Raw genomic sequence first — 14,206 nt, 5'->3', positions numbered from 1 at the left:
AGACAGACTGTAGCTTGATCTGTTTCTAGAAAGCTTTCTCAGTACAGTGGACCTCAAAGCCCTGTCCTCACAGAAACAGTGTTTCTGTACCCCAAGGCCAGACACTGTTGCTTGTTTACTCAGAGTACACCCAAGTTAGCCAATGCTTCCACATGATGATACAAAATTCAAATTTAGAATGCAGGCAGAGTTGACCGTTTCCCACTTCCATGTATGCCCACCTCACACTGGTGTCCAGTCTTTAGCAGACCTGATGTACTGTGGTAGATCCTGACCGCAGGTGTGAGGTGGGGCTCTAGCAGTTCATAGGGATTAGGAAGGGTTGTGATGTCAGAAATTCAAGTCCTGTTTCTCTGGAAGAGCAGAGGGGAAGTAGCTGCCTGCAGCTTATCTCTCCTCTCCCAGCCTCCCTTAGCACCACTTGTCATGTCACTGAGGGTACTAGTAAAGTGTGAAGCACAGATAGAAGGTTCTGGGGTGGCCTCCCTTGGGAAAGGCTTCCCAGCAGCTGGATGGGTAGGTGAGTCCACTGCTGATTGTGGCGGTTGGTATGTCAAGTCAGAAACCCAACGGAGGTTTGCCCAGTCCGAGGGACGGGGGAGAAACTCTATCACAGGCAGCCTGTAGAGGGTGCTTATAGAAAGAAGCGCCTTACACTTGTCAGGAACAGCAGGATCACTCCTGTGGGTTAAGGGCTCAATGTACATCAGTTGCCTAACAGGCATGCCATCCTGAGCTTTGGCCTCAGCACCTTAAAAACAAGATTATTCCATTTGTGTGTCCACAACCCACCCTTTTCCTTTCAAAAATCAAAGAGGCAGAATCTTCCCATGGGACTTTCATCAAGAGTGTGTTTAAAGTGAAAGGCTTAAATTTACAGTAACCAGTCCTCTAGTTTGACCCCATGCCATGAAGTCATAGAAACCCAAACATAACAGCCACTATTTCACCAGGCTCCTCAGGTAGGCAGGGGTGGACCAGCCAGCTTCCCTAGATCAGAGAAATACTCATTTTTCAGCTAAAACTGTCTCCTTTCAACTCTCAAAAAGGACTTCAGCACAAGTACTGTTCTTGTTCACCATAAGATCCACTCAGTCTTAAAAGGCTTGTGGTTTAATAATGCTAAGCCACAGTAGAAATGAAATGTAATAAATGGGCAACTATGGTGTAGACATTTATTGTAAGGAGCAATGATAGAAGAATGGCATAAGTTCCAATTATTCAAAAATTTAACAATGAGCCAGGCATTTGGTGGCAGACTGCACTCCTTGAATTCAGAAGGCTGAGTCAGGAGGCTCTCCAACAAGTTAAGAGGAGACCCTGTCTTTAAAATAGTAAGAATTATGTCTTCTGAAATATACAAACTTGACTTCCTAAGGCGTAATCTATGCTCATGGCATGTGATAGTACACACTGACATGATAATGCTGATCCCTTGAACCACAGCTTCACTTCTGCCTTGTATTTTTTTTTCTCCCCCAGTTTTATTTTATTTATTTAAAGTGGCTGATTGAAGATAAATATATCATGGACTTTCTTGCCCAGGGTAGACCTGAACTGTTAATCCTCAGATCTCAGCCTGCTGAATAGCTAGGATTAAATGTGTGAGAAACTAACTCCCAGCTCAATGACAGCATCTTACTTGAATTTCTGTATACAGCTAGCTGAGTCATTTTGATCAATTGATTAAATTTTGGATTTTATTTAAGTTGGGTTAAGTTGGGATTTTATTAAGTTTATTTTCCTGGAAGATAAAAATGAGGGCTGGGAGTTTGGCGTAGTGGTAGAGTGCTTCCTTAGCACACACAAAGACCTGGGTTTCATTCCTTGGTACAACATACATAGAAAAAGCCAGAAATGGTGCTGTGGCTCAAGTGGTAGAAAGCCCAAGGACAGGGCTCAGGCTCTGAGTTCAAGCCCCAGAACTGGCAAAATAAATAAAAAAATTAAAACGTAAAAAAACAAAAATGAGGCCTGGTGCTGGTGGCACATGTACTATAATCCTACTTGGAAGCAGAGATCTGAGGATCAAGATTCCAAGCCACCTTGACACAAAATACCCTTATCTCCAATTAACCACCAGAAAACCAGAAGTGGTGCTGTGACTCAAAATAGTAAAGCCCTAGCCTTGAGCTAGAGAGCTCAAGGACCACACCCAGGCCCAGAGTTCAAGCCCCATGACTGACACAAAAAGCAAGCAAGCAAGCAAACCTCTAGCCTTGAGAAAGCCAAAGGACAGTGCCCAGGCAGTGAGTTCAAGCCCTGGCAACCCCCCCCCAAAAAAAACAAAAAACAACAAAAGAAAAACCTTAAAAAGTCAAGCCTAGTCAGCTTATCAACAATATGATTTATGCATGTGCAAAACAAGGATGCCCACATCTTTTTTTTTAGTTAAAAATAAAATCTAATTTTTAAGAATTTAATCCTGGAGCAGGGAATGTTTCTTAGTAGTAGAGTGCCTGTCTAGCATTCCTAAGGCCTTGGGTTTGATTCCTCAGTACCACATAAATATTTAATAATAATATTTTTTCTAAAAAAAACTTTACCTGTAACTAAATTGTGGAATCACATCATCCAGTGCCTGCTATAGTAATATTTATGGACAATTGGCAAAATTTCATACCTGAGGAAATTAAATTTCTTTAGAATCTCTGATTTCTCCAACAATCTAAGAAAAATGATTTGAAGGCATCTCTCCCTTTCAACATAGCTTATAAGGATTACAAAACTTGGGAAGTAGGCCTCAACCCAAATTAAACAGCTACTCAATTTTCCAATCTTTATAAAAGTACAACTAGATGAACGTGGATCTTTATGAGAATAAAGAGTAAAAGTACAAATTGCTTTCATGTTCTCTGTCAAATAACAGTACTTGGACAAAGGAGCCCTCCAATTTGGCTCCTCAATTTCACTGGAATGGAATAACCAAGAAAGGCCACTACAAATCACTAATGCTGGAAGGTTTAAAAGTAAAAGAGAAGGCCAGGAGTTTGGCCTAGTGGTAGAGTGCTTGCCTAGCTTGCACGAAGACCTGGGTTCGATTCCTCGGTACCACATACATAGCAAAAAGCTGGAAGTGGTGCTGAGGCTCAGGTGGTAGAGTGCTAGCCTTGAGAAAGTCCAAGGACAGTGCTCAGGCCCTGAGCTCAAGCCCAGGACTGGCAAAAAAAAAAAAAAAAAAAAGTAAAAGAGAAAGCAGGGAGGTGGGGGAAGGGAGGGAGAGACATATATTCTAAATAACAGCATGAGAAGAAAAACTTATCTTCCCAAGTACTTAAATCTATTTTCCAGATGGGGAAACTGAGCTTCCACTCGTTGAGGTCAGACATGCTAGGAAGCAGGCTGGGACAGAGCCATCTGCTAGGCTGTTTGCTCAGAGGACAGATATTTGCAGACACCCCAGTGACTTACACGTCCTCAATGCCTGAGTGCATTTCCTAACACTGACACGCCCTGCTCCTTCAATGGTGGTTAGTAGGAACCCAAGAAATAGCTGCTGGGGGGCTGCCCCTCAAATGGGCAGTATGCCTGAGATACTGAATTCTTTGCTCATTAAGAGTTTTAATGGAGAGAATGGCATTTCTTTTAACAAGGGATTTCATGCTTCATTTTTCCCGGTCGTTCTCCAGAGACCAGAAGGAGTAAGTGCAAACAATCTCTCCTCAGACACCCCGCTCAGACATTCCACTCTCCTCAGCCCACCCTCCCAGGCCCATTCCTGGGCAGAGAACTGACACCCACAGCTGCACTAATCTCTGCCAGTTGTTGTGAGAAGCAGTGACAGCCCTGTGACAGGGCCCTGACCAAGCAGCCTTCCTTCTCCGTGCCCCAGGAACTCACCCAGTACCCAGTTCAGCTTATCTAAATCAACCAGCATGGTATGACGCATGAAGCAGAATCTGAAGGGCTTCATAACAGGAATGGGTGAGGTGGGCACAGAAAAGCCAGGCAAGCCTAGTCCTCATTCAGTTGTCAGCTAGAAGGGATGGTGGGACAGCTGAGCCAGGCCTCTTTGCCAGGCAAGGGCGTAGACCATGGGGTGGTATACTCACTGTATCCTCAGGCTTAAGTATTATCTTAAATGTGTTTTCACCTGGCTGAACTTCACATCTTTGGACTCATAAGTTCAGAACTCTTGACAGATATTGGCATCTCTCTGCCCTATTTAGAATTAAATTTAACAACATATGTGAAGAAGTCTTGCAGGTGGTAGGTGTTCAGCAAAGGGATCTGAATGTTCTTTAGAACCATCGAGAATGCAGAAGAAAGAAGTTTCAGTTATCTCTCTCTAAGTGGTCCTAGAGTCAGAATTCACACCATTCCACTAGGGAGAAGAGCCCTGGGCACCAGATTTGAGGGGACTACCTTATACCTAAGCATTACCTCAATAACTGACCGGAGGAGGGCCTTGACCTAGAAAGAGCACAACAATGCATCCTAACATCCCAATGTCAAATCCAAAGCTCTTATCAACCAGATTCCTCTGCTGAGTTACCAGCCACACGTGTGTCCTTCTTGGCCTTGAATTTACAGCCTTATTTTCTTACTTGTCCACAGATCACTATCTCAAACATTACTGCTTTCTTCAAGCCTGTCTAAATGTCTGGCACTATTATAATGAGGACTCAGTCATTTGTTAGACACATTTTAACTAAACTAATGTTTAAATTACTTATTACCTGATTTCCTTTAATCAAGAAGTCACACAAGGTTATACAATAACTGAGGCCAAGTTTTACCTTTGGCAGGATCCTCATCAATGTCACTTCAAGACATCCAGGGGTTTCACTGATTCCTGGCTTGTCTGCAATCTGCTCTGTGGCCCTTGATATGTGGTTGGTTTGCACTTGATTTCAAATACTTAGTACATGATAATAAGAAAGTAAAAAAACACTAACCACTTTTATACTGACAGGAGGTAAACATGCTATTTTGATTATATAACCAATGAAAGCATTATTAGTTTCATCTATTTATTGTTTTTCTTTCTTTCTCTTTCCCTCCGTCCTTTCTTTTTTTTTTCTTGGGGTGGGGGGCAGTAGTTAGGATAATGGGCACAAGACACTATGTCTAGCTCTTCCTTAAAAAGTTGTCTATCAGAGCCAGGAGTTAGCCTAGTGGCAGAGTGCTTGCCTAGCATGCACGAAGACCTGGGTTCCTCGGTACCACATACATAGAAAAAGCCGGAAGTGGTGCTGTGGCTCAAAATGGTAAAACTCTAGCCTTGAGAAAGCCCAAGGACAGTGCTCAGGCCTTGAGTTCAAGCCCCAGGATTGGCCAAAAAAAAAAAAAAAAGTTGTCTAGTAGGTGCTGGGGGTTCACATCTGTAATCCTAGCTACTCAGGAGGCTGAGATCTAAGGGTCATGGTTCTAAGCCAGCCCAGGCAAGAAAAATCCATGAGACTCTTCTCTCTAATTGCCAGAAGACCAAAAGTGGGACCAGGGCTCAAAGTGGTAGAGCACTAGTCTTGAGTTTAAAAAAAAAAAGGAGGAGGGAGGAGGGAGGAGGAGGCGGGAGGAGGAAGAAGGGGAGGAAGAGAGGGAGGAGGAAGAGTTGTGGTCTATCAAACTGGGATCCCAACAATCTCTGCCTGTTAAGTAGCTAGGGTTAGAAGTATAGCCACTGGCGCCTGGGCTGTCTCTTTTACTTTCTTGGTGCAAGGACAAAATTTAGAACTTCACACATGCTAACATGCTCTAGCACTAAGCTATACTAGCTAGGCCCAGTTATGTGTGGCTACTAGAAAACTTCAAAGGACACATGCTGTTCATACTCTACTTCTGCAAACAGCACTAACCTGGACACTTCCAGATGACTCCATTCCTATAGTGGACAGCCTGCTGCTCTGCTCTATTCTGATGACAAAGCAAGACATCCTATGCCCAGCAACATCTTCACGTAAGGAATTCCCTTTCCCATCCACCTGTTCTCTCACATGCCGTCCTTCCCCTTGGACTCCAAACGCCAGAGCCCAATCAGCTCAATACTGCTCCCTTCTCTTTGCTTTCTTTTCCTAGTCTGGGGAATTGTAGAGAAAGGGTCACAAGCAACACCCGATCCTGAGAGTTAGAATCTCTACCAGTGGCTTTGTGTCTTCCTTTTGTTAGATGCCAACACTTCATTAATTTGAAACACCAGCAGAGCAGAGGAAAATGGACTCAGCATTTATAGGAGTTTGGGTTTCCAACACTTTATTAAGGAACAATGGGCACCTCGCCAGCTTTGGTGGAGGGGGGAGGGAGGGTGAGGGCAGGGGAAAGAAGCCAACAGCTGTTTTGAGTTATAGACTTTCTGTCTAAACTGGTAGCATCTCACTGAGGCTCTGCTGCCTTTGGGGTTTGAAAATGAAGTTAGTGTCTATTTTAGTTCTGGGTTAACAAGCAGTCTATCCCACTAGCTAAGGACACAGTTTACCACTAGCTAGGCCTAGGCTCATTCTGGCCCATGCCTGCCCCTAAGGCCTCCTCTGATAGCAGGCTATTATGTGGAAGCAGAGCTCCAAGGAGAAAAGGGGAATTAACTATGTTCTATAATCAACTCCTTTTGGTTTCCAGACACCAGCCCCACCCCAACTTGCAATAGTTACTAGACAAAGCCACTCCACAGGGCTAGCTTGGTTCCTCTATACAAGAGACATGATGCTATCTCCTACTAGCCATCTATGTCATATGTTATAGGGCTAGTGACATGGAAGATGGATTGCGGGGATCTGAGAGGCTATAAAATGTCTTCGTCTAAACCCTCACTATGGGCTGGGAGTTTGGCCTAGTGGTAGAGTGCTTGCCTAACATGCACGAAGACCCAGGTTTGATTCCTCGGTACCACATACATAGAAAAAAGCCCAAAGTGGTGCTATTCATTCCTGCTCTAGCCCATCAGTTAATGTCTTGAGACCAGGGAGCAAAGGAACAGAGTCCACACAATTGGAGGCTACAGTCGACCCTGTAACTCTTTACACTTCATGTGTTTCTTTTCTTTCTTTTTTTTTTTTTTTTTTGGCCAGTCCTGGGCTTGAGCTCAGGGTCTGAGCACTGTCCTTGGACTTTCTCAAGGCTAGAGCTCTACCACTTGAGCCTCAGCACCACTTCCGGCTTTTTTCTATGTATGTGGTACAGAGGAATCGAACCCGGGTCTTCATGCATGCTAGGCAAGCACTTTAACCACTAGGCCAAACTCCCGGCCCTTCATGTGTCTTAACTGCTTTACAAAGAATGTCCTTATATACAAGGTAAATCACTGAACTTTAGTGTGGAGTAATAAAACAACAACAAAGCTGGGCTCGGTGGCTCACGCCTGTAATTCTAGCTACTCAGGAGGCTGAGATCTGAGGATCAACATTCAAAGCTAGCTTGGGCACAAAAGGACCCAAAGGACCTCTAGAAAATGGGAAGTGGGGCTTGGCTAAGGGTAGGGTTGTAGCCTTGAGCCGAAGAGCTCAGGGACAATGCCCAGGCCCAGTTCAAGCCCCATGACCCACAAACAAAACAAAACAAAACCAAAAGCAAAAAGCAAAACAAAACCAAAACTCCACCACCACCAACAACAAAAAAAATGCCATATACCAGAAAAACAGGAACTTAGTAGACCCTGGTACAGTTCACCCTTTTTCCTACCTTAGTGGGTTATCCGAGTGAGTCTCCATATGGCTCTCCAGACCATACTTGCAAACAAACTCCTTGAAACATACCGGGCAATGAAATACTTCATCTGGCATCTTCTCCAGGTCACCTGACTGCCCATCTTCTACCATCTTAGGAAAAAGAAAACAAAAAAACCCAGTAACAATCTAGAGACTTCTACTAAAAGGAATGTGCTCCTTATCTAAGTCTTAAGGTATGACTGATAAACAATTTGTTCTTCATACCACAAATACTCACTGAACATGCACATCTACCTATCTACTCTCTCAGTCCTTCTTCAGTATCTCAACATAACACTCATGAGTCCTTAACACAAAAGAAGCCTCTAGAGTAGCTAGAGAGTGAATGTAAAAGTTTACATTTCATCTCTAGGCTTAGGAAAAGAAACAAAGTTAATTCTTTTTTACTCTTTTACTTTTTTTTTTTTTTTACAAAAAATGTAGAAACTGCAGGATTTTTTTCTTTTAAACCCAGAATTGGTATGTACCAAGACCCTACACTATGAAAATAATGATTTTGAGTGTCAAAAGCATTGTAATGAGAGCTACAGGAGCTCAGAGAACCTTTTTAGCTGGTGCTGGGTCTTCTCTCTCTGACTCTGCATCATGACTCAGTTTCCTCTTGGAGGATAGCCGCCGGCGCTTCAGAGGGGAAGGAGGGGCTGTAGTTGTAGTACTGTTAGGGTCCTTCTCATGAATCTTCATATGCCTACAGGAACAGACACACACAGACAGTGAATTAACCATCCGTTTCATTTCTTCTAAAAATTGTGGGGTATGTGTGCACATGCACGTGCACATAGGGGTTTGAACTCAGGGCCTCATACTCAGCTTTCCTGTTGATGCTGTACCATTTGAGCAACACCTCTAGTCCAACTTTTTTTTGTGTGTTTAATTAGAAATGGGGTCTCTCAGACTTTTGTGTGGTCTAGCTTTGAACTACAACCCTTAGAGCCAAGCTTGCTAAGTGTGTGAGCTACTAGTACCCAGCTTCTATTTATTTACTTTTTAAGATTTTATACATAGGTACTGGTATTTGAATTTTTATTTATTATTAGTGTTTGCAATGCTGGAGGCAGAACCACTGCTTTACACACAGTAGGCAAGCTATACTGCTGGAGTCTGATTTGCCCAGTAGCTTTTATCTTTTTAGAACTTCATAATCTCCTTGAATCTCTCTTCAAGTTTTTGTGTTATGCAGAAGAGTTGCTCAACATCTCACTGTTTATTAGAAGACATTCCCGAATTTAACTAGCATTACTGACACCGAAATAAACTATCTACTAACTTGGACAGAAAGTACTATTTTAGGACACATAATTCTAAACAATAAAGAATTATCAATTTCCTATATGATACTATTAATTCATATGCCAGTAACTCTGCACTGACCTGCAGAAGGCACCCTTCATCTACTAGCCTCTGGAAGCATTCTGAGGATCAAATTAGAGACATGCTGACAGAGCAGATGTCCCGAGTACTTAAGGCCTGAAAGCTTTTCTATGTTGTTCTTCATACTATGGAACTTTATAGCTCGTGAGAGCATCTGGGCAGTAAGTCACATGTTGCAACTGATTTTTAATCTATAGACCCAGACCTAGACATACACACACACGCACGCTGAGAAAGAGTTGGCTGGGGGCACAGCTCACGTGGTAGAATACCTGCCTAGTAAAAGAGCTTCAGCTCAAATCCTAATATTGCCCTTTCCCTGAAAAAGTGTCATTAAATATGTGTTTGTCCCCAAAAGGGTCTTACGGGTGACCTGATGTACGTAGCCTTGTTTTACCAAGTTCTAAAACAAGTACCAAACAAGATCCCAAAATATAAAGAAAAAAAGCATTAACAAATAGTCTCAATGTCTTTTTTGGGGGAAGGTTGGGGGGGCCCAGTTGTGGGGCTTGAACTCTGGGCATCATCCCTGAGCTCTTCAGTTTAAGGCTACTGCCCTACTCCTTAAGCCGCAACCCACAGCCCACAGCCCCATTTCCTGTTTTCTACAATTAACTACAATTGGAGATAACAGTCTCATAGACTTTAGTGCCTGGGCTGGCTTTGAACCTCTATCCTCAGATCTCAGCCTCCTGAGTAGCTAGGGTTATAGGTGTGTGCCACCATGCCTGGCTTCAATCTCTTTATTTTGAAACTCAAAAAAATATTTCATCATCATCATCTTCATCATCATCATCATCATCATCATGTGGCTAAATTATGCTAGAATGGGGTTAAACTATACCAGATGCAATAACTATTTTAAAGTATTTCCACCAACCACCATTACCACCATTCTGCTTGCTTGCTTTCCCTCCCTTCCTTTTCTTCTATTCTTCCCTCTCTTCCTCCTAGAACCTGAGGTACTTAAGAATAGGAAAGAAGAGTGAAGTTTTAATGCAACTTCCTGTCACACTTCTGAAAAGCAGCTCAGCTCACTTTTTTTTTTTTTTTTGCTGTCTTTTTGTGATGTGGGCTAGACAATGGAATCCTCTTCCTAGATATGTGTGGATTACAGTGCTACAGAATGCTGCCTCTGACAAAACAGCAGCATTCCCTAACTATCCTCCAGCTGAAAATAACTGCTGAGGATGCGGCCTGATCTTCGAGGATAAAAGACGTAGGAAGGATGTCTAGGTCAAACCTTTGTTCTTTCCTAGGGAATTAATGTGGTGAAGAGCAAGATCTAGCAGGAGAAAATGGATAGGAATCACCATCATGATGCCACAGTCAGATTACTAGGGAAGGACTGTCTATTTCTTAATTCTTTGCCATCCAACACCTGAAGAGCTGATACAAACAGCCCTGCTCTAAGTATCAAAGCGATTGCATTATGAGAAAGCCATCTAATAGTATCAACGTTTAGAGGTAAAGGAAGTTAGGAGAGTTTATTTTTGACATTTCTTGTACAGGTCATACAATGCTATATGCCCCCCCCCTTTTTTATTAAAGGAAAAAAGCATCTAGGATTTAAGAAAGCACAATTTAAAGGAATGTAAATTAGTACCAAACTGAGAGGATGGGTAGGGTTATGAGATGGAGGGCTGGGAGAGGATGGAGGTTATGAGAACGGGGGCTGGGAACATGGCCTATGGTAGAGTGATTGCCTAGCATGCATGACGCTCTAGGTTCGGTTCCTTGGCACCGCATACACTGAAATAAGCTGGAAGTGGTAATGTGGCTCAAGTGGTAGAGTGTTGGCCTTGAGAGGAAAGCCCAAGGATAGTACTTCTGTTTTCCTCTGAAGTTTTTTTTTTTTTTGGGGGGGGGGGGCAGTTGGTCATGGGACTTGAACTCTGGGTCTGGGTGCTGTCCCTGAGCTCTTCAGCTCAAGGCTACCACCCTACCGCTAGGGCTACAGCACCACTTCTGGTTTTCTAGTGGTTAACTGGAGATAAAGAGTTTCAGGGACTTTAGTGCCTGGGCTGGCTTTGAACCTTGATCCTCAGATCTCAGTCTCCTGAGTAGCTGAGATTATAGGTGTGACCCACCACATCCCACTTCTGAACCTTTATTTTAAGGCATAATCTGTCTACTTTCCATCAAGCCCACATTAGGGAATGACAATGAGCCTGAGCTGGAAAGGAGTTGAGATAGTATCTAGCTACCTACTTGGCACACAAAGTCCCTACTTAGTTCTACTCAAATACTCCTTTCCACTGGAAAACCTTGTTTTCTGCACATGGAATCAGAAAACCTTGAGTTAAGTGTCTGTCTGTCCTCAGGGGCAACATGGCATTGAGCTACACTGTCTACCACATGGCAGCTCTTTCAACAGTGCAAGCAAGAGGACTATTTCATTTCTCTCAAGTTTCTTTTCAAAATGAAATCACTCCAGTTTTTCTCTCCTTGCCAAGCACTGCTGCAAGTCTAATGAATCATCTTAGTTCAACTAACCTCAGAATACTTTCTGATTTGCAGATACCCTTCATTAAGGTGCCTAAAACCACATCCAAATGAGCTCCTGCCCTGGAGGCTCAGGCACTTGCTGCTCCTCCAACCTGGGAAGCGGGGCCTCAGGTCTTCCCAGGCTTGACCCAGGTCATCCAGGCTTCTTGTCATACAATCCCTCCCATGAGGCCTTCCCTGAGACTCACATCACATCCTACTTATGCAAATACTCAAGTCCGCTTCCCTAATTATAATTGGCCTAAATTATACAGCTGGGCAGCAGTAGTTCACACCTGTAATCCTAGATACTTACGAGGTTGAGATCTGGGGACTGCAATTCGAAGCCAGCGTGGACAGGGAAAGTCCCAAGACTCTTATCTCCAATTACCCACACAAAAAAAGTCGCAAGTAGAGCTGTGGCTCAAGTGGTACAGTATCAGTCTTTTTCCTCTTTTTTTTTTTTTCTCCTTGCCAATCCTGGAGCTTGAACTCAGGGCCTGGGCACTGTCCTTGGACATGCTCAAGGCTAGCACTCTACCATTTGAACCATAGTATCATTTCCTGCCTTTTCCTGTGTTTGTGGTACCAAGGAATTGAACCCAGGGCTTCATGTATGCTAGGCAAGCACTCTACCACTAGGCCACACACCCAGAAAGCTAAGGGATAATGCCCAGACCCTGAGTTAAAATCTTAGTATGTACTGCCAGCATACACACAAAATTGTACCAAGAGATTTCACTGTGATATTTACATGAACGCATGTAATCTATTTTGATCAAATTATCCCATCTATATTATTCTTTAACTCCCTTTTCTCTCTCACATATTTAGACTATCATGTACTTACTTGCTTGATCCCTTGTAGTTTATCACCATTACTATCTGCAAGTTGTAAGAATGTGATGTCTCTTGTTCTCTGCACCAGTCTCTAGTAGCACATATATAAGTGGCTAAGAAATATCCACCAAACAGCTGGATGGGTAAATATAAATAAGTAGCCAGGAGTTTGGTGGGGCGCCTATAATCCCGAGGTTGAGATCTGACAATCATTGTTCAAAGACAGCCTCGGCATAAAAGACTGACCGTGAGACTCTTATCTCCAATTGACCACCAGAAATTATATATATTTTTTTGATCATGGAATGGAATGGACAAATGAAAGAGAATGAAACACAGGTAGAGTATTCCTATAACATACACCCTGAACAAATCTGATATTGCATCATAGGGGTGACACTGTCATCTCACAGGGACTTTTTTTCCCCATATTTTTATTTTTGTTTCAAAGGCGATGAGTAGGTGGGTGGGTTATAGTTACATAATGAGTACATATGTTTTTAATCTACCCCATGCCTCATTTTTTCCCGCTTATCCTCTCTCTGTTCCCCTACCCTCCCCAAGTTGTAAGGTTTATCTCCATATAGTCAAGTGAGTGTCAGTGGTTCATCCTTTGTCCTGCAGTTTCTGTGATTCCCTTTCCATTCCACATATTGATTAATCTATGTTCAAGACACAAAGTACAGAGAACTAAGAGAGATGGAAAAAATACTACACATAGGACATAATAAGAACCTCTTGTTTCCATATCTTGGCATTCATGTTGGCACGCTTCATTCTATATGGTTCTATGCACTAAGCAATTGGGCTACTGAGATCCATTGTTAAGAATATGGTGAACATATTCTAGTTCTTACAAATGAGGGAAATCATGCAATCTACTTTCCTTAGGGTCTCACAGGACTTTAATGGAAAACACTCCCAACGACAAATGCTGAGGAACCGGATTTTTCTTCTCTTATTAAGATTAATTTTTCCCTCGTTCAAAGCCAACCTGTGCTCCTAGTAGAAAGGCAGAGTGAATGTGAAATTATTTTCCTGCTTTTGCATCAAATTCTACCATATTCCATTAGAGGCACCATCCTTCATCCTGACACACAATGGTTTAAGAATGAAATTTTATTTGGCACATTTAGAATCAAGGAAAGTTTTCATCACAGGATCCTAGTAAAATTCTTTAGCTGGTTAACTACCAGACTAAGATGTCAACTTCCTTTTGATATATACATCAAACTTTGCTTAGTCTGGTTTGTCATTCATTATCTTTGAAGGGGCTTTTATAATGATGAACAGAAACAAATACTGCCGATTTTTTAAAAACTAAGAAATCTAAGTTGGAGTACTTTTCAACATTAGATACCTGTTTTACATCTGAGAGGTGGCTACTGATTTTAAACTTAAAAGATTAGCTGACTGACTGCAGTACTAGTGATTGAACTCAATGCCTTATCTATACCATTAGCCCCAAGAAGAGCCTCAGTCTGGTGGCCTAGCCATAAGAATACTCAAGAGATCGAAGCTAAACCAAATAAAAACTTACATAAGAGCTGAATGCCCATCAAGTAACTCTGGGAGACAGAGCAATCCCTAAAATACACCTCTTTCCCTTCATCTTTGAACATCTTCCTCTCTGTTTCCAACAGCAAAAAATTTTAGGTGACCTTTCGTAGGCTCCTAAATCATCAAATTTTGTGATAATATAAACTCTTAGACATTAAGCACCAGCTTGGACTTAACAGCAAGTAGGAATGTCAGTAGATGAAGCAATAGTTTGGATAGGAAGAGGCCCTATGAAGTTACTTGACGGTCTTTGAGCCATTATGCATTTGGGATGTTAAATCCTGGTT

The 14,206-nt window shown here is 42.6% G+C and overlaps 1 protein-coding gene across 2 annotated transcripts in view; it reads right to left on the bottom strand.

Moving 5' to 3' along the window:
* Rreb1 (ras responsive element binding protein 1) overlaps positions 1 to 14,206 on the bottom strand; it is a 73,582-nt gene that overhangs the window by 35,120 nt on the left and 24,256 nt on the right. For both annotated transcript variants that reach the window (XM_090356425.1, XM_090356426.1), the window contains exons 4-5: positions 8,205 to 8,349; positions 7,615 to 7,751 (exon numbers count right to left, since the gene is read on the bottom strand). In XM_090356425.1, the coding sequence (XP_090212551.1) occupies positions 7,615 to 7,751; positions 8,205 to 8,349 (282 nt within the window). The remainder of the gene's footprint in view (positions 1 to 7,614; positions 7,752 to 8,204; positions 8,350 to 14,206) is intronic.

Source organism: Megascapheus bottae, chromosome 22, assembly GCF_031878675.1.
Source record: "Megascapheus bottae isolate mThoBot1 chromosome 22, mThoBot2.hap1, whole genome shotgun sequence".
NCBI lineage: Eukaryota > Metazoa > Chordata > Mammalia > Rodentia > Geomyidae > Megascapheus > Megascapheus bottae.
Note: the sequence above shows the minus strand (reverse complement) of the source record. Positions and strands in the feature narration are given on the sequence as shown.